Source organism: Dermacentor silvarum, chromosome 2 (assembly GCF_013339745.2).
Source record: "Dermacentor silvarum isolate Dsil-2018 chromosome 2, BIME_Dsil_1.4, whole genome shotgun sequence".
In the NCBI taxonomy this organism is placed as follows: Eukaryota; Metazoa; Arthropoda; class Arachnida; order Ixodida; family Ixodidae; genus Dermacentor; species Dermacentor silvarum.
The window spans coordinates 9,485,231-9,505,626 of record NC_051155.1 but is presented as its reverse complement, the minus strand read 5'-3'; the positions used below and the strand labels follow the sequence as shown (position 1 = coordinate 9,505,626).

Here is a 20,396-nt window from a genome sequence, read left to right as displayed (position 1 = left end):
AATACGCTTCGGTTGAAACAAGGGTTGTGTCGAACCGAGCAAAACTCTCAAAATTATCGTCCAATGCCCCAAGAGGTCCACGTTGGGCAGCCAGATGGGCGGGTCTCACACATGCTCTTGGGACAAACGAACGACAACACAGTAGTGCAAACAATCAAAAGGGCATTTATTGCACCTTTCATACACTAATACACACTAGCCGAATTACTACCAATAGAACATTCACACGGGCGCGCCATAAATCAAGGAAGTCCGACTCACCGCGACCCGATAGTGAGCGAATATGTTCGCCCCATGCTGTGACACCATCGCCTAGTCGTTCACGTGCACGGTCACGCGAATGGTGGCGCGTTTGAACAATCCGTGTTCGTCCATACCACTGTCCTGCTCTTAGCCTCGCGAGACGGTCCCGCGAAGCGGGCCCTCGCACGCACGAAGCGTTCATGCGGGTTGGTTGCCGATCCCAAGCCAGTATTCGCCTTCGACCTTTTTCTCCCAAGTCGCCCCGCCATTCGGTGGCGTCACCATCGCGACACTCGCACCATCTCTCGCAATGTGCCCCAACCACCACGACCGCTTAGCCATGCGGAGAAGCCGGATTACAGGAGACGTGTGAGAGTCGCGCATCCCCACAACTTCCATCTTGTTTGGACAGTCTACGTCACGAAGTAAAGCGACTGCTTCACTGCATGGCATAAGCACCAGAAAGACAAAATTTTTTCATAATTAGTACCAAAGAACGACTTTGTGCTGAATAATTTTTTTAGAAAAGTGTTCTTGGACTATTTATCTGTGAAACATGTTCCGAATTTCTTTTGACATTTATTTTTTTAGATACCATTATTATTCTATATAGAGCAATCTCCTTTTGCCAATATCCCTTGCATCAAAGTCACCCCCCACCTAACATGCGAGGCTGATGGATTCAGTTACTGTGTCACTATGGCAGCAATAGCGCCATGTTTCCAGCAATCCAGTTTTTAGACGGCAACGAAAATAGTAGCAACTAATAAACTTTGCTAGGTGAGACAGTATTTGCCATCACACCAACTTTGCGCAAAGTCCACTGATCATCATCATTGAGAGAACAAAGCACCAGAAACAGTGGTGGAACAGCCATTTCAACTTTTGGTGCAGATCTTGGCGCAGGCAAAACGCTGATTTGGCACAGCGATAAGCACTTGGTGCAGTGTCAAACCTACACCTCCACACCATGTGGGCTCAACATTAACTGAAAAAGTGAATAAATATAGAGGAGCCAGCTTTTTACACATTGTAGGATTTGGGAATCGTGGTCTCCGAGTGTGGCGTCACAACAGGGTCGCTCTCTAGCCTACACCACCGGTGATCTCATAACGGGTAGCTGGCCTACGCTACCGGGGCCGTCACACGGAGGCTAAGCGGGCCCACGCAGTCGTCCGAGCAGACTTGATGAGGGTTGTTCCCTTTGTGATGAGTACTAGGTCAAGAGTTAGGGGAAACGGAACAGGGGATTCATTTACATCAGAAAGGCAAACTTATTTACAGGACATGGGGATACACATACTGGCCAGAGAGCGAAGCACAGTGCATAGTAGCATGTCAGCGCTACTACATCTGAGTAGACTACATCGTTCTGGGAGAGCACTAACTACATGTCAGAGTAGGAGGGAGACCACTCTAGACGAGCCGCAAATGTCCGCTTAAATCCCCGCTGTCCTCCGCAGATCCCTAGGCCAGGGAAACCTGCGGGCACACCTTCCTCCAACCGGAGCATCGAAAGTCACCGAAGGTTCCACCTTGAGGGCGAGGGTAACGCATCATCACTCCGGCGCCTTTGTTCCCTGAACACACTTGGAACAGTAGCCTCGGGCGCACACAGCTCACTGTCACAGAGAACGGAGGGGACGTTCGTAAATTGGAAGCTTCACGCTTAACCCAATCTGGCGCGTCTTGGTTCCTGGGATGGCCCAGCCATTAGCGGGTTCGTCTGTTCGACGGCCTTGGCGGCTAGCAGCGGCCACAACGAAATAGCGTCGAACACACTTTCCCAGGCATTCCTTGGCCGGCGGCCCGGTGACATCCAGCAACCATGTATTCGCTGAAATGTGTCTCACGATGGTGTCGCCGCTGGTCTTTCCCGTGGGACATATCTTTAGCATCATGAAGCAATTCGTCACAGGAAATCAGAAGTGGCTCGAAGTTCGCCACCCCCGCTGGCCGATCGTAACAACATTAATGCGGCACTCGGAACAAACATGACTATCACAGGAACACCCAGCATGCTTCATGTTTATTTGTCTTTATAGCCCCTTATTCTTGTGTTTGCCACTGCACAAACACCGCATGATTCAGTAGAGATACCAGCAGTTATAGAGGCATTGCGTAATCAAGGAGTACAGGATGCATACGTGAATATCTTGGCAAATATCTACTAAGATTCCACAGCTACCTTGGTTCTTCACAAGAAAAGTAGAAAGTTACCTATTAAGAAACGGGTAAGGTAAGGAGACACAATCTCTCCTATGCTATTTACTGCATGCTTAGAAGTATTCAAGCCATTAGACTGGGAAGGCTTAGGAATGAGGATCAACGGTGAATATCTTGCCAACCTTCGGTTTGCAGATGACATTGTCCTATTCAGCAACAATGAGGACGAATTACAACAAATGATTGAGGACCTTAACCGAGAAAGTGCAAGAGTGGGGTTGAAGATTAATATGCATAAGACAAAAATAATGTTCAACAGCCTGGCAAGGGAACAAGAATCGCCAGTCAGCCTCTAGAGTCTGTACAGGAGTATGTTTATCTAGGTCAGATACTCACAGGAGACCTGATCATCATTATCATCATCCTATATTTATGTCCACTGCAAGACGAAGCCCTCTCCCTGTGATCTCCAATTGCCCCTGTCTTGCACTAGCTGATTCCAACTTGCGCCTGCAAATTTTCTAACTTCAACGCCACATCAAGTTTTCTGCCGTCCTCGACTGCGCTTTCCTTTTCTTGGTATCCATTCCATAATGTTCCACCGGTTATCCATCCTACGCATTACACGGCCTGCCCAGCTTCATTTATTCCTCTTAATGTGAACTACAATATCGGATATCCCCGTTTGTTCTCTGATCCACACCGCTCTCTTCCTGTCTCTTAACGTTAGTCCTAAAATTTCTTGTTCCATCGCTCTTTGTGCGGTCCTTAACTTGTTCTCGAGCTTCTTTGTTAACCTCCAAGTTTCTGCCCCATATGTTAGCACCGGTAGAATGCAATGATTGTACACTTTTCTTTTCAACGACAGTGGTAAGCTCCCAGTCAGTATTTGGCAAAGCCTGCCGTATGCACTCCAACCCAATTTTATTCTTCTGTGAATTCTTTCTCATTATCAGGGTCCCCTGTGAGTAATTGACCTAGATAAACGTACTCCTTTACAGACTCTAGAGGCTGACTGGCGATCCTGAATTCTTGTTCCCTTGCAAAGCTATTGAACATTATCTTTGTCTTCTCCATATTCATCTTCAACCCAATTCTTACACTTTCTCGATTAATGTCCTCAATCATTTGCTGTAATTCATCTCCATTGTTGCTGAATAGGACAATGTCATCTGCAAACCGAAGGTTGCCGAGATATTCGCCGTTGATCCTTACACCTAAGCCTTCCCAGTCTAAGAGCTTGAATACTTCTAAGCAAGCAGTGAATAGCATTGGAGAGATTGTGTCTCCTTGCCTGACCCCTCTATTGATACGTAACTTTTGTGGGGATTGAGGGTTGCTCCGGCATGACTGCACGGGCTTCGCCTGCTCTGCCATCCCTCGCCATCGTTCCCCGCTGGCCTCCTTCTCCGCCCGCGCCGCCTAACCGGTTCCCGCGGTGGCGCTACGCACGCGGCGGTTGGCGGTGAGGGCGGGGCGCTGACGTCACTACGCGGCCGGTTGTCGGCTGCTAGCGGCGTAGCGTGCCTCGGGACTTCTCTCCGGGACCAGCGCACGGTACGTTCATGCTTTCCTCTCGTCCACCGACACCTTTGTGACTAGGACTGGAGCTCCGCACGGTGCCTTTTCCCGTGCGGGGAGCGCGTACTTTGTGCTGATCCTTTCCCGACGCTAAGCCGACGAGCGGTGCCATTAGTGCTCGCGCGAGCGTACCTCGCCAAGCCGCACTTGCCGAAAGCCTAAGCCGAAGGATATTGCCCGTGCTCTCGCGAGTTGACCCATTGGTTATCGCCAGAGGAAGTAGCATAGCCGCCGGGACTTTTCCTAGTGGCGTGTCCCAGCTTGAGCCTGTGCTCTCGCCGCGACGTGCTATAGGCGCCTGTTATTGTATTTTCGCCCTGGTGCGGGACCCCTTTGGCTCCCCTCCGTGCGGGCGTTTGTACAGTGCTGGTGCCGACGGTTTCAGTAAACGGTTTCCGTCAACTCGGGGCTTTACTGTGTTTTTGTGTGCGTCGCTCGGTAGCCCCTTGCGGCCTCTGAGCTCGCGCGCGAGCGGTGCTGGAGGCGACGGCTGACGCGGCCCTGTGGCTTGCTAAGCTCGAACCCGCGGTGGTTGGTCTCCTGTGAGACACTAAGAACCCACACACTTCCATGGCAGACACTAGTTAGGCAGATTCCTCATTGGCGCTCCATAATTCTCCTCGCACGTGTACGATGAAGCTAAACTAGAGCCTTTTTAAGCATTGCTTACCTTACTCACTACTTCATTCCTTGGATGACATATTTTTGGTTCGAACCTGGCCGCCATGAAAAAATTACAGACGAATGTAGAGTGCAAAAAATACTATTGCGTCAGTTATTTCATTGCATGTGTGCATGCATGCCAGTTCCCGATAGGTGGGCTACAGAGGTTCTGACAAATGTCTGCTCATTTTCTGCATCCTGTGACCACAGTCTCGACAGACTTTCTGCAGACATTCTGCATCCTGCGGCTACACAGGCTCTGCAGACTTTCTGCAGAAAGGGTGTACCAATTGCCTGCTGGGAGGTGACAGGAAGTGACAGAAGTCTGTCACCTGTCTGCACGTATTCTGCATCCCGGGTGACTCAGAGTCTGTAAGATTTCTGCAGCAATACTGCAACTTTTTTTGTAAGGGGTAGATCGTGCGCGAAGTTTGTATTGAAGATATCGCGTACAGCAAGAATTGTTCGTGTGCGCTATCTCTGAAGCGAAATAAGCCAATAATATTGCAGCGTTAGGGCCATCTCTGCTCTTTCTCTTGTTTCCCTTACACCGTCTCACTGTGCTATGCATGTTCACAATAATGTCGAGTCTTAACAATTGTCGAATAAATACATATGCATATGACTCTAAACCACTACTGACCGTGAGTGAAAAGCGCTTAGTGGCCAGCGAAGTGATCACTGCACGCACGTAAGTATTTCACTTGATCGACTGTACGAATTTATTTTTTCCGGTACTGTTATGCTTGCAAGCATGATGCTATTGTCCGCGAACCCATGCGAATACCGTTTTTTTTACGTTCTTCCTTGCGCGGCAGTGGCGTAGCCAGGGGGGGGGGGGGTTGGGGGGGTTCACCCCCCCCCGAAATTTTTTCCGCCCCCCCCCCCCCTGCCCCCCACTTACCCACCCTTTGTTCTTGTCGCTTCGCGCTGACATAATTCATGAAACCGGTGCTACTATCACAATTTCATTCCTGGGCGCTTCTGTTTGGGTTGGTAATTTACAGCGAATCATGTCTGCATATGGAAAAAACTGTCACGTAGTTTGTCAAGGCTTAGACACTCTGTGATGTTTTGAGCGAGAATGTGGCGGCCGCATTCTGAAGCAACAAATGTGCAACAAATGCTGCAGCCGCATTTTAGATGAAGGCGAAAATGCTCGAGGCCCGTTTACTTAGATGTAGGTGCACGTTAAAGACCCCAGGTGGTCGAAATCTCCGGTATACATTTCCGCCGCTTCCCTTCAGGTGCCGGTTAGGCCGCGCTCGCGCAGGATCGCGCGAGAAACGTCTCTTGTTTGCGATTGCGTCCCTACGGAAGGCTGGTAATTACTGTTGTGTTGTTGAATCCCAAACCAGCAATTACGGAAGGCTGGTAGTTGCTGTTTTGTTGTGGAATCCCAAACCAGCAATGTACACACGAAGGGGTTGATGACAGCTGTGAAATTCCACCGACTCGCAACAGAATGCACGAAACAGACAGCCGACAAGCATGAATTACTGCTGTGCGCAGTACAGCGTAAGTAAACTCTTGTTGCAGGCGCTGACAGTTCTCGTCGGAGTTCCCGCGTCCTGAGAAATTCATTATGTGGACATGCACTGAACAAGACCGGAGTTCATTCCTGCATCACTAGTACACCAATCAGTCGAGATTCTCTGAGGTACAAGACCGCTTCCTGTTTGCACCGGCATAAGTGAAGCAGAAATGAGTGGCACGCACTACTTAAAATGCGTACATATGCCATATCTATGGTGTGCGGTGAAATATCCTGTACAATTCTGAATCTGTTAACGTAAAGGCAAATGACGGCTGCACGCTTGCACACAGCGGAGGACACAGCGGCCCATGCACTTGCCGCAGGAAATGCAACTCTCTCGTATGAGGGAGCAGGGCGACGAAAGCTTCGAAAAAAAAAAAAGCCTTACACGTTTTTGCGCGTATTTAAGTTTTCTAGCGCAAAGACGCAGCGAACAAGCTATTGAGTAGTTATTGCCTGGTCACACGTGCATTTTCACGCGTATAGCCGTCCTTGACTTGTGAAACGCACTTCGCCCCGACGAGGACGTCGCCATCTACGCTTAACGGAAATTAACAATTAATGATGTCTTCTCCGATCGGGCGGGTCGTCTCAATGATGCGTTTTCGAAGACTGGTCCATTCAGTGGCGCGATGAGAGACCGTTGCTCCAAACGCCCACTGTATCTGTCGTACTTATTGTATTTACTGAGCTTACTTTACTTTTTACTTAATTTCTTCACAAGCACACGCACACGCGAGGAGGGGGGGGGGCGGTCCCATGTCTTTGATATACATGTATAGAGTCTGCTTAAACTACCGATATTTATTATCGATCACGTGACGTTGAGGAAAGCAGAAGCTTGCCTCCCCCCCCCCCCCTGGTCGGGCCAGTGAACCCCCCCCCCCCCCCCCCCCGAAAAAAATTCTGGCTACGCCCCTGTTGCGCCGGCTCATTTAGCGTGTTTCTATGCCACGTACAGTTAGCGCATTACCGTTCCCGAACTCTAACACTGGCGCTAGGCCGCACTGATGAGGTTGACACGTTCGTTTTTGCATTCTCTTGCTGCCCAAGCACATAGACAACGCTCAAAGATGGGTGAGCGCGATGCAGCACCACACTGTTGAAGTTAATTACCTTTACGGGCAGGGTCGCGTAGGGTGCGTGTGAACGCAGAGACAATGTTTTGGTGGACACAGGGTCTGCATACATCTTCCATAGGACACGATTTTTTCCAGATCGTTGCGAAGTGTATTTACCGACTAGTTCTCTCGCAGAGTGCTCCAGTTTGTCTTATACCGGTGTCCAGGGGCGTAGTCAGGGGGGGGGGGTTCAACCCCCCCCCCCCGAAATTTCTTCTGCAACCCCCCCCCCCCCCACTTACCCACCTTTTGTTCTCGTCGTTTCGCGCTGACATAATTCATGAAACCGGTGCTACTATCACAATTTCATTTCTGGGCGCTTCCGTTTGGGTTGGTAATTTACAGCGAATCATGTCTGCATATGGAAAAGACTGTCACGGTGTTCGTCAAGGCTTTGAAACTCTGTGAAGTTTTGGGCGAGAATGTGGCGGCGGCATTCTGAAGCAACGAATGCGGCAGCCGCATTTTAGATGATGGCGAAAACGCTCGAGGCCCGTTTACTTAGATTTAGGTGCCCGTTAAAGACCCCAGGTGGTCGAAATCTCCGGTATACATTTCCGCCGCTTCCCTTCAGGTGCCGGTTAGGCCGCGCTCGCGCGGGATCTTAGGCTACGTTCACACTTGGTCTCGAAGCTGTCGAATGCGGCAAAATCTTGCAAAAATCCGCCCGCCTAGGCGGCAAAACAGGCAGAAAAGCAGGCTGCGAGCCAAATCGGTCTCGGGCCAATTTTTTCGCCATGGCGAAGCGGAAACGCAGCGGAACGTCGTTCTGCTTCACTGGAAGCTACACTAGCATGTAAACAACCGGTCGTAAAATTGAACATGGCACCAAAAGTGTAGGCTGTAATGCTGATCGACGCGATCAAGAACCAGCCCTTGCTCTACGACAAGAGTGGCACTAAAACGTACTGTCAGCAATACTCGCGATAGTATTGAACGTCGCGCGACCGGAGGTGCGGCAACGAAGCCTTGGCGTGACCCAACTTCTCGCGCTTTTGCAAAGCCAGGTGAACCCACCACCGCCGTTTCCGAGGTGTCCGCGTCTTCCGTTTATTGATTGTCCATTTCTAGAAAACAAGTAGGTAGAAGTATAAAAGCCATTTCTTCTTCCACTTGTGGGGATTGAGGGTTGCGCTGGCATGACTGCACGGGCTTCGCCTGCTCTGCCATCCCTCGCCATCGTTCCCCGCTGGCCTCTTTCTCCGCCCGCGCCGCCTAACCGGTTCCCGCGGTGGCGCTACGCACGCGGCGGTTGGCAGTGAGGGCGGGGCGCTGACGTCGCTACGCGGCCGGTTGTCGGCCGCTAGCGGCGAAGCGTGGACTTCTCTCCGGGACCAGCGCACGGTCCGTTGATGCTTTCCTCTCGTCCGCCGACACCTTGTGACTAGGACTGGAGCTCGCGCACGGTGCCTTTGCCCGTGCGGGGAGCGCGTACTTTGTGCTGATCCTTTCCCGACGCTAAGCCGACGAGCGGTGCCATTAGTGCTCGCGCGAGGTCGTACCTCGCCGAGCCGCACTTGCCGAAAGCCTAAGCCGAAGGATATTGCCCGTGCTCTCGCGAGTTGACCCATTGGTTATCCCCAGAGCATGTAGCATAGTCGCCGGGACTTTTCCTAGCGGCGTGTCCCAGCTTGAGCCTGTGCTCTCGCTGCGACGTGCTATAGGCGCCTGTTATTGTATTTTCGCCCTGGTGCTGGACCCCTTTGGCTGTGCGGGCGTTTGTACAGTGCTGGTGCCGACGGTTTCAGTAAACGGTTTCCGTCAACTCAGGGCTTTACTGTGTTTTTTGCGTGCATCGCTCGGTAGCCCCTTGCGGCCTCTGAGCTCGCGCGCGAGCGGTGCTGGAGGCGACGGGTGACGCGGCCCTGTGGCTCGCTAAGCTCGAACCCGCGGTGGTTGGTCTCCTGTGAGACACCAAGAACCCACACTGGCGCCCAACGTGGATTCAAAGGCTCATTAAGCCTTTGTCTGTGCTTAGCCGAGTCAATACGCCTTAGCGAATTGGACTCGCCGCGTTATGTCTGCTAGGCGTAGTGACCTTTGTCCTCTGTTAGTGCTAGCAGACGCCGCGTTGCTCGAGAACGGGGCCAGGGCCCCCCTTGAGCAGCGCACTCCTGCACCCTCGCTTGTAACGACCCCCTGTGGGGACGGCAACGCGAGGCGCTACGTACCAGCTCCCTTTGGAGCAGTAGCGTTGTTTGAAAACGGGGCCAGAGCCCTCTCCGAACAGTGCACACGGGCACATTCGTCTGCCACGGCTCCCTTTGGAATGCCAAGCAGTGCGATGTCGCAGCGCTCCCGATCATTGACTCCTTCGGGAGTAAACGGAGCGCAGCGCGGAAACGGGGCCTTAGCCCTCTCCGACTTTTGCCCGTTGGCTGCTTCTCAATTGAACAGCCAAAACCAGTGGTATGCCGCAGCCCCCTGTGGGGAACTTTCAATCACAGCGACCACGAATTCCGCTCATACGTCTCCCTTTGGAGTACATTCGGTGGCGCCCAGTGGCACACCGATCGAGCACGCGCCTGTTTTGTCAACGCTGGCTGCAAGCGGTTTAAGCAATTGACGTATAGCTGCCTCAAGTGGCAGCTGTGAACGACAGCAGGCGCACCCCGCTAGGAGCCCTTTTTGCTCTGGGGACGGCGGCGCGCTGGCCGGTATCCCTGTGGAAACCGCGCCACTGATCGAGCTGGACGTCAGTTCGTCCTTGCTCGATCGCGCCGGTAGCGCGCCAACGGCTCCCTTTGGAGCAGGCGCACAGACGCTGTTGCATAACGCCGCCGAAATGATCCAGGCACTCTCTGGGGCAGTTAAAACGCTGTCGGCTGTTCCGAAATGCGCTCACCCCGCTGTACGGTTGGCAGTCCCGACCTACAGCGGATACGGTGACCTGCTCAGTGCCAGAGACTACTGTTACTCCCTCGCACGCTACCAGAGAGCTCTGGGTTTGAACGATCAGGATGTACTCGGACGCGTCGTCCCTGTTGCACTCACTGACTCGGCGGCTAGGTGGTACAGGCTTTCCGGACACCTGTCATGAGTAAGAGGCCGGAGGCGCTACTCATGACAAACAGGCTAACAAAAATACAGCCTAATGAACTAGTAAATGTGCTCTAAGTTCCGCCTCCGTTCGATCTGAGCGCTTTCTCTACGAAAGTCTGGCAACTCTAGCCTTCCGATATCTCCATAGAAGCATGGATCTCTCACTCAGTTCGTCGCTGTGGTTGCTCGTATCTTTCCGGCCGGAATCTCGTAGAATCCTTTTCCATGTGGCCGTTTCGCCGATCTTCGCATAAATGTTGTTGCATAGAAGTCGGTCCGTTCACCCGCTCATCTTCGGAGCCTGTTTGACCCGGTCGCTGTTGCTGACGTGGCCGGGAGAGGTGACGGGTTAGGCCTAGCGACGTGCTCGGCCGCCGCTTCCGTCTATCTCTCTTCTCCGCGGTGCCGACGTGGCGTTCCGGGGATCATCGAACGTGCCGGTCTGCCGTGGAAGAGGGGTCCTTTCTGGGGTGCCCGTTCCTGCCGTGAGAGGCTGCAGCCGGTCCAGGAGCCTCACTCGAACTTGCCGAGGTCGACGGCCACACCATGGATGGCCAACGTCACGGACTCGGCCAGACCCCCAAGTCTCCCGTCGCCAGAGCGGAGCTGGCGATGCGACCTTGCTGGCCCGGAAAGAAACACGTCAATAATGCTCGCTCAGCCTTGCTTCTCCCCCGATGACAGCTCGGATCACGCGCCTCACGCGCTCGCGCCGTTCGGAACGCTCCGATCACATCGTCCTCGTCTTCTTTTATTTCACCTCCGGCCTCTTACTCATGACAATGGCCCCCTCTTCAAGAGTTTTTTTTTCAAAAAACTGCTTTCTCTTGGCCTTCTTTTGGCGGCGAACTTGACTTTTTCGGTGACTTGCGTACTTCTCTGTGCGTCGGCGTGTCTCACCGCTCATCACCACACTTTCGCGCACCATTAACATTTCACTCCAGAGTACATTGCACTGAATTGTTCGCAATGTTCATTGTCTCAAAACACTTTACATGAATAAACTTGTTCACTGCACACATTTGTGGAAACTGATAACTCAACTATCCGAGGGCATTCCTAAATAATATTCCTTTCGTAGCCTACCAGTTGCATTGCTTTATTTTTTCCGCCTTTTTCGGAACTCCCACGCTTCTCTACGTCCCACCTGTCTCCTTCGCTTTCTTGCTCTGGCACATTTCTCGTGCAGCTTGGAGTGGCTCTGCTTTAACTGTGGCTTCTTCATCAACTTTCTCATTGACGCACATATCTTATGCGCACGCGTTTTCTTACGCTGCTTTCCTTTACATCTCCTTTGACTCTTCTTCCTACCCGTACGTGTTACACGTCTAGGACGATTAGGGTATCTACCAGCTTTACTCTTTTTCTCGGAGTCTAAATGCCTCATTTTGTCGGGTGCCTGTTCATCCCTGGAGTCATTTTCCGTTATAAACTCACTATCATTCTGAGGTGAAGCTACTTCTTTCTCTGCTGCGCACTGCTCCTTCTTTACCCAAACCTCGGTCTGTATGTCAGTCATCCTCTTATCTTGTCCACTATGCGTCAAAGGCTCCTCAGTGGTGAGCTTCTCCTCTACACCGTCATAGGCGCTATCTATTCTTTCTGCGTCTTCTGACGTCCCTCTGCTTTCAGGCTGCTCTATTCTGCTAACTTCTTCTGGCATCTTTCTGACGTCAGGCTGTTCTACTACGCTAGTGGGCCTACTCTCCATCTTTAACTCGGCCTCACTCGCTTTCCTTTTTAATGCCTGTAACTGGTCTCGCAGCACTTGGATCTCTCTCTCCTGGAGCTGCTTCCTCTCTTCATATGCTTTTTTGGATGCCGCATGCTCTGCTAATCTAGCCGCCTCTACGCGTTTCCTTTCATCGTCGATAAGTTTGAGGCCCTGCTCCTTGCTGAGCTTCTGCTTGCGAATAGTAGCCGATATCGCCTCCCAATCCATCTCTGCAACTCCCGAGTATCAGTGACTGGGCTGGATAGAATCCGGGACGGATCCTGGCAGGCTCGCCAATTGTGATGTGTTTTTTGTCACTGATCTCGGAGGCGTGCGGGTGTTATGGGAGATGGAGAGGGAAGAGGCATGGCAACACAGCAAGCAGATATTTAATCACACTCTAACCAAAAACCTCAAACCAAAAACTCAAGTACACACTGAACTAAAAGACAATGAATAAATAACGCTAACAAAAATACAGCCTAATGAACTAGTAAATGTGCTCTAAGTTCCGCCTCCGTTAGATCTGAGCGCTTTCTCTACGAAAGTCTGGCAACTCTAGCCTTCTGATATCTCCATACAAGCATGGATCTCTCACTCAGTTCGTCGCTGTGGTTGCTCGTGTCTTTCCGGCCGGAATCTCGTAGAATCCTTTTCCATGTGGCCGTTTCGCCGATCTTCGCATAAATGTTGTTGCATAGAAGTCGGTCCGTTCACCCGCTGATCTTCGGAGCCTGTTTGACCCGGTCGCTGTTGCTGACGTGGCCGGGAGAGGTGACGGGTTAGGCCTAGCGACGTGCTCGGCCGCCGCTTCCGTCTATCTCTCTTCTCCGCGGTGCCGACGTGGCGTTCCGGGGATCATCGAACGTGCCGGTCTGCCGTGGAAGAGGGGTCCTTTCTGGGGTGCCCGTTCCTGCCGTGAGAGGGCTGCAGCCGGTCCAGGAGCCTCACTCGAACTTGCCGAGGTCGACGGCCACACCATGGATGGCCAACGTCACGGACTCGGCCAGACCCCCAAGTCTCCCGTCGCCAGAGCGGAGCTGGCGATGCGACCTTGCTGGCCCGGAAAGAAACACGTCAATAATGCTCGCTCAGCCTTGCTTCTCCCCCGATGACAGCTCGGATCACGCGCCTCACGCGCTCGCGCCGTTCGGAACGCTCCGATCACATCGTCCTCGTCTTCTTTTATTTCGGCTCCGGCCTCTTACTCATGACAACACCGTGCAACAACCCTCGAGGAGTTCCACGAGGCATTCCTGCGTGAATTCCTACCCGCTGACTACGAGAGTAGGATGCGGCGAGAGCTTGGGCTACGTACACAGGCTCCTGATGAGTCGCTTCAGGAGTACGTACGGGCGATGCAAGACCTTTTCTTAGTCGCCGAGCCAAATGCCTCGAACGAGGAACGCGTCGAACGGGTGATCAGGAAGGCACATCCGACCTTTTCGGCGCACCTGCGCGGCGGCCGATTCCGAAATCTGGAGGAATTAGCCGCCGAGGCAAAGCGCATTCAAGGTGACATTATCGCCGCGCGCGCCTATCACCCACTGCCGCCCGCCAGCGAGGCCCTTGAGCCGAGTTGCGCGTGGAGAGGGCCTGAGCCCTTTCCCCAACGGCAACAACCCGGCCAAGCTGCCTTCGCGGCTCCAAGCGGGTGTGTTTGGGAGCTGAGCGCGCGCGCTCTCGACCCTTACACGCACGGAAGACGGGCAGCCTGTGCTCCGCCACCGACCGAAACGCATGCGCAGGGACGCTTTTCGACCCAGCGCATCGCGGAGGGAAACGCTCATTATCAAGCGGCGAGCTGACCCCGGCAGGGAGCTGAGGCTGCTCCGCCTCGGGAAATATACCGCGGCGGAGTACGCTGTTTTCGCTGCCAACAACGAGGGCACATTGCAAGGGATTGCACCGCGCCCATGTCTCCTGTGAGGTCGGGAAACGGGATAGCAGGTCGCTCGTGAAGGCACGAGTGACCGAACCTTTGCTTGTTCCCTCGGCGTACCGAGCAGGTTGTGTTGCTGGTGCGCACGCGCCGTTTATTTCGGTGACCATTGCCGGCCGCGAATTTTCGGCGCTGCTGGACACGGGTGCAAGCGCTTCGTTGTTCGGCGAACAGGTTTTGTCCCACTTGCAAAAGCACGCAGTGCGCTTGCGGGACTGCCGAACGACATTCAATCTTGCGAAAGGCGTGGCCCATTCTGCTGGCGCCGCAAGGCTGACTGTCAGGTGGGGAGAGCGAATGAGACGCACGCGTTTCGTTCATCTCCCAGGGCTCAGTGTTCCTGTGATTCTCGGCCGGGACTTTCTCCTTAAAACTGGGATCGTTGTCGACATTGCGAATGGCAGCTATCGCGACGGTCAGTTCACATCGCTAAAGCCGTTCATCAGCCCGCCGGCGTCCGATCTTGCCTGTGCAGATGGGGCGTCGGAATCGTGTCGCGCGCCGAGTTCGGGGGCAAGCCCCCGAGCTTCGCACTCGCCCGCTCATGGTCCCCTTTGGGATCGAGAGGCACGGCACGAACCGTGTCGCGCGCAGAATTCGGGGGCAAGCCCCTGCGCTATGCGCTTGTCGACTCACAATCCCCAGTGGGATAGAGCGACACGGCACGAAGAGGCACCACATCCTCTGTCCGCCTGTGCGGCTCATTTGGATGACGCACAGAAGGCTCGTTTGTCGGCACTGTTACGCGACAACGCAGACCTTTTAACCGATAAACCGGGCTGTACTGATTTGGCGAACCACGCGATCGAAACTGGTGACGCGCTTCCTTTGAAGTGTAACCCCAGGCCCGTCAGTCTTGCCAAGAGGCAGGTGATTGATGGTTTGCTGGACGAGATGCTATCGGCCGACATTATCCGCCGCTCGTACAGCGCCTGGGCGTCTCCAATTGTGTTGGTGCCTAAGAAAGATGGCAGTCATCGCCTGTGCGTAGACTGCCGCCGTCTGAACCGAGTGACTCGTAAGGATACCTATCCGCTTCCTACGATTAGCCCCATTGTAGGAACCAGCTTACCACTGTCGTTGAAAAGAATAGTGTCCAAAGAAAATTGTCCAATCACTGCATTCCACTGGTGCTAACATATGGGGCAGAAACTTGGAGGTTAACAAGGGCGCTCGAGAACAAGTTAAGGACTGCACAAAGAGCGATGGAATGAAAAATGTTAGGCGTAACATTAAGAGACAGGAAGAGACCAGTATGGATCAGAAAGCAAACGGGGCTATCCGATATTCTAATCGACATTAAGAGAAAAAAAAACTGGAGCTGGGCAGGCCATGTAATGCGTAGGATAGATAAGAGAAGGGAAGCGCAGTCGAGGACGGCAGAAAACTAGGTGAAGTGATGAAGTTAGAAAATTTGCAGGTGGAAATTGGAAGCAGCCAGCGCAAGAAAGAGGTAATTGGAGATTGGGGTAATTAGAGATAATTGGTGCCCATTTGTGCATTTAAAGCCTTTATTCTTGCGTTTACCGCCACACTAACATTGCATACTTCAACGTTTTTTCACTGGCTTTACTCAACATTAACACTACGAAAGCCACGCATGCCACATGTGCAAAGACAGAACTGGTGGATCACTGTTTAACAAAAGCACACATGTTCGATTTTGATAATGTAGCCACGTTAGCACGGGAACACCGATGGGGCCCAAGAAAATTTGTGGAATCATGTTTTATCCGTCGCAATCAATCTGCATGCAATTCTAACCGTGGCCCCCTCGCCGGAGTTCGTTATATCCAGATTTGACTGTAGCAAGTTAAAGTTGAACCTGGTTCATATTTTGGAAAGAAAAGTGACAAAAACTTACTAACCAGGAAAATGTACGACTCAAAATCACTAAAAAGTTTGGCACACTCATCTGTAGTTGACACCTATGATGCATTGCAGCACGAGATGCCGACGCGCGCCGAGCTGGTGGGGCCCTGAGTGACTTAAGCCGCGCATTGCCATTTGCGCTCAAATTTGGCCTGGGTCAGCAGCTTACATGGCAGAGCATTTTGGCGGGAAGTTTTGATTGGCGAGAATCGTTGCAGCACGAGGCGCCAATGCGCGTCAAGCTAGTGGGGCCCAAGCAGCCCGAGACACGCTTTGCCATTTTCTTTGCGTAGTGTTTTAAGACGGCAACGAGAAACCAAAACGAAATCAAGCTGATGCGCGACACCGGGGTACGATGCCGCCAGAGCTATGCCCTCTTTGCACTGCCTGTAGCAGGGTGTGTTTTGAGTTATCGCCTGTTAGAAGCACGGCACTATGCCACAGGTGCAGTGAAACAGATAGGTGGAGCTGCATTTCACAATCAAGTTGGCGCTGTGGATGAGATGTGTGATGGCCCGTGACGAGATTTGTCGGTACCGGAAGAGTGCGTGTCGACATTTTCATGTGGCACGGCGGGCAAGCACTGCATGAAGCTGCTGCAGTGGGGACCTACTGCTCTCTCTCGCACGTGCCTTGCAAAGCCTCTTCCCATTCACATGGGATCTAGCGGCCAAAAAATGCATTGTACAATCACAGTCTGAGGATGTACTGAACCTTGGTGCCCAAAGATTGTGTTTTCCAGGAACGTATTAAGCTGTGAAAGAGAAGTGTACTGTATTGGGTTTGTGTTCTGGATCGCGAACGCTGGCGCCGAGAAATTGTACGAAGCAAGACCGTATCAATGAGGTTCTACTGAACATACCAGCGGCTGAGAACACATATTTCTAAGTAGTGCAGTCAACAACTATGTCAAACAATGTGTGACCAGACATTATGCTAGGCTTCTTTTTATCAGACAGCCTCCTTGAGAAAGCTCCACTATTTCGAGGAATATAGAACTTCAGCACAGACGGCACAAACAATAAGATCACACAGTGGCAGTACACTGGCACCTCCGCTGGAGGTAACAAAAGAGCAAAAACAGAAAATGGAGGACTGATGTGGATACGGGCGCACCGCTGACCTCCAGGTTGATGATGACAGCACGCTTTAGATTTTGGCTTCAGTTTTAGAAGTGAGGCAACATGAACGGAACAGGGCTTTCATTTTTATGCTTCTTGGCACAGATTCTGTGGAATTTTCAGCAATAATCCCGTTTTGGAGCAGGGTGGTACAAAGAACTGCCCTTGGTGCAGTTTGGCACAATTGGCGCAGCTCTTCGATCGCTTCAGCGAGTGGCATTTATTAGGCTGTAAGCGTCATGCACACTATTAGCACACACAATCCAATCCATTTCGTGAAGTTTGTGAGTTGCGGCTAGGTAACCAATGTTGGCACTGCTCTTCTTTGTGTGTCACTCTGCCATACGACAATATGGAAGCTTCATGGCTGGTTTCAAGCTGAAAGCCGATGGCAGTGGCAAAGCAGACAATAGTGACACGTCTCGCAAGGCGGCAACGATCAGAGACGCGAGTGTTGGCACCGGCTCTGAATAGGTCGGGCTAGAATCACTTCAGTTATTTGTTTAGTGACTCTAGGTTCAGCTAGAGTCTACAAATAAAAGGCCTTGCAGTTCCTGCTTGTGTAGGACCTGTGCCCTTATTACAAAGGCAAATTCAGTTTGGAAATAAAATTTTGTTGGAGCTTACAGTGCCTGGCGTGCGAACCTCGATTTACGGCCACTTCATTTTTCATATTTTTCTATTTAGCACTTGAAACGTTTTCTCAAATTTTTCACGTAGTTATTGCACCCCCCAACTTTGCATCAATTTTCCACGAAAAAAACATGCAAGCATCATGCGAGTAAATGCAGTAATCGAAATCATCCAAGGGAAACCAAGGCAGATTAGAGATTAAAAACTCTGCCCCTCGAGTGTTCACTCGGCAACTTTGCCTAGTGCAAGTGCATGAGTGAAAACTGTTGCACTTTCTAGCGACATACTACCTTGTTGTCCAGGCCCTGGATCTCCTGCTGGTTGGCCGTCGACAGGATAAAGCTGTTCATCTGTGCCTTCAGCGGGTCATCCTGCGCACAGCGACAGGCAGTGTTGATAAGCAGGTCTTGGCAAAACGGACACGCTGCCAACAACTCCACTGTTACAAAAGCAGGTCATGCTTAGAGATGGGAATACCAGGACAATTTCGGGGACAGTATGGGTATGTGCGCACGCAGTCACGGTGCTCAAGTCAATTTCATCTTTAACTTCCTTAGAACGATTCTTTTGTTCAACAGCAAAATTCCAAAGGTGTGTCCACAGAGGGAATGAATTCAACACTGGAATGTGGCCAGGGATCAAACCCGCAACCTCGTGCTTGGCAACCACTGTGGCAAGTCACAATGCGTACAAACGATCATTGGTTTGTGGAAAATAATGTGTGTGTGGCAGACTGTGGTTCTCACAAAAGTTAACTCTAAATGAAGTCTTACTCTATGAAATCTTCATGGGATTCTCGGAGAAACTGTCTCACAGTTTGTTTTATGGAAAACAAAGTTCATTCAATGCCTATGTCTCATGGGAGATCACCTATTGGATAGAATCCCCTAAATGCTATTGCATTACATCTCTCTCAGGTGATAATGTGAGGAGTCCATGAAACATTTGTTAATGAGCACACGAAATTTGCCTACAGAACTAGCCTCAGATGTCCTGACCACACACACAAATACAGTGTAGACCGCTTATAACGTAAGTCGCCGGAGTCGCGAATATCTGCACTATAACCAAAGCAACAATATGGCCCCCGCACATATACAAAACATGTGTACCGAGCTGCCATGCGTTTGCGACAGTCAAGGAATGCGGCTAGAACGTTTGCATTCAATTTACAGTCGAATCTCATTAATCCGAACCAAATCACGCGGCGGCGCCTCCAACCGGCATTGCTCCGGCACCGCCATAGAGTAAACGCTTAGGAGAGACACCTCAATGGCGCGTGCGAACAAAAAAAAAAAAATAAGCGGCGGGAATTTCACCTTCTCTGAAATGGCAAGGTCGCCGATTTCTGCGTTGCGCCGGAACATGCGTCTACGTGCCAACATCTCAGCCACGCTACCGTAGCCAAGTGTAGAAAATGGCAGTAAACCCTTCTTTCTCCTTTATGCTTCCATTACTTTCTAGTCACGTGTTGACCTTGCACACTGCGGCTACGGCGCAGAGGGAAGCAGCGGCGCTGTTCCAGGCTGGCCAACTAAACTGCCCACGCCGGCAAACGCCCGCTTCCCGATAACGGCAGAAAACGAAACTTCGGGGAGCTGGCGCTGGGCCGGCTGGAGCGGCAACACCTGCACGGCGGCGGGCGCGCACGGTGACAGTCGAAAGTGAGGGAGCTACAAGGGAGGGCGAGGGGAGCCACCGAAGCGGCGGAGCTGCCGAGGCGAAATCTGCTTCCCTGCCGCCCTCCTGCCTCACATTCCACGGTCTCCGCGTGAGCCCTTCGTCGTGACGTGCCGGCGCCGCCTGCTCCCTGAAGTTTCGTTTACTGCCGTTATCGTGAAGCGAGCGTTGGCGGGCATTGGCAGTTTCGTGGCGCTCGCTCGCTATGCGCGCCGTGATATTTCACGACTCGCACTCAAGATTCTGGTTTCAGCCTCACTGGCTGTTCGTTCGCACCACGTGCCCTTCTCCTCCACTTCGTCTCTCTTTCATCCATGAGCACTCTTTGGGGCACCCGTTTGAGGGGAGAGTTCGCCGGCTCCGCTGACTTCCGTACTCACAGGCAGCCGCACTGTAACCGGTATTTTGTTTCCCGCAACTGCACTATAAGCGATACGTGTATACACGGAGTGCTATGGGAAAATTAACGGGAGTCTTAAAAGACTGCACTATATCCGGTCCTGCACTATAAGCGGTTACGTTATAAGTGGTCTATACTGTACTTTCTAGGGCAATTCAAATACCTTTTGGTCATGCAAATAAGGCAAATTTTAATTTCTTAATCATAGTATTTCTTAATCATAGTAAAATACAAGGAGACAAACACTGGTTCTTGCTAAATATACACACTGCAAAATATGAAGCTTAGATATGCTGCAAAAAAGAACTCACCACTTCGACATCTATGTCATAGCACGCCGTCTTCTTGGTGTCTGGGCCTTCGACACTGGCAAAACATGCATGAGAGAAGTCTGAAGGTTAGGGCATGCAGACTCGGCGGCCTGAACTCATCCTGCTAAATTTGGCAAGTTGGTTCGAAATTAGTGTTTTTACGCAAGTTGGCGCAAGATGGCGCACACAGGCTGGTGCAGCCAGGCATGGCCTCCAAGATTGCATTGGTGCAATCGGCCACGAGTAGGTCAACCAATCTCGCTGCGCCGGTTTGGTTTAGGCCAAGCCAAACAGGTGCGGCGAGATACGTTAGCCTCCTTACTCACACAGTGGGTCCACACAAGAGCAGCGGATCAGCCTAGATAAGCTG

General features: G+C 51.9%; 2 protein-coding genes across 2 annotated transcripts in view; both read right to left on the bottom strand.

The window, feature by feature from the left end:
* The window catches only part of LOC119439895 (very long-chain specific acyl-CoA dehydrogenase, mitochondrial), a 444,311-nt gene that overhangs the window by 97,853 nt on the left and 326,062 nt on the right, over positions 1-20,396 (bottom strand). The gene's annotated exons all lie outside the window — the stretch shown is intronic.
* LOC119441309 (brahma-associated protein of 60 kDa-like) overlaps positions 1-20,396 on the bottom strand; it is a 99,990-nt gene that overhangs the window by 6,774 nt on the left and 72,820 nt on the right. The window contains exons 9-10 of the mRNA XM_037705932.2: positions 20,027-20,081; positions 17,926-18,006 (exon numbers count right to left, since the gene is read on the bottom strand). Of these exons, the coding sequence (XP_037561860.1) occupies positions 17,926-18,006; positions 20,027-20,081 (136 nt within the window). The remainder of the gene's footprint in view (positions 1-17,925; positions 18,007-20,026; positions 20,082-20,396) is intronic.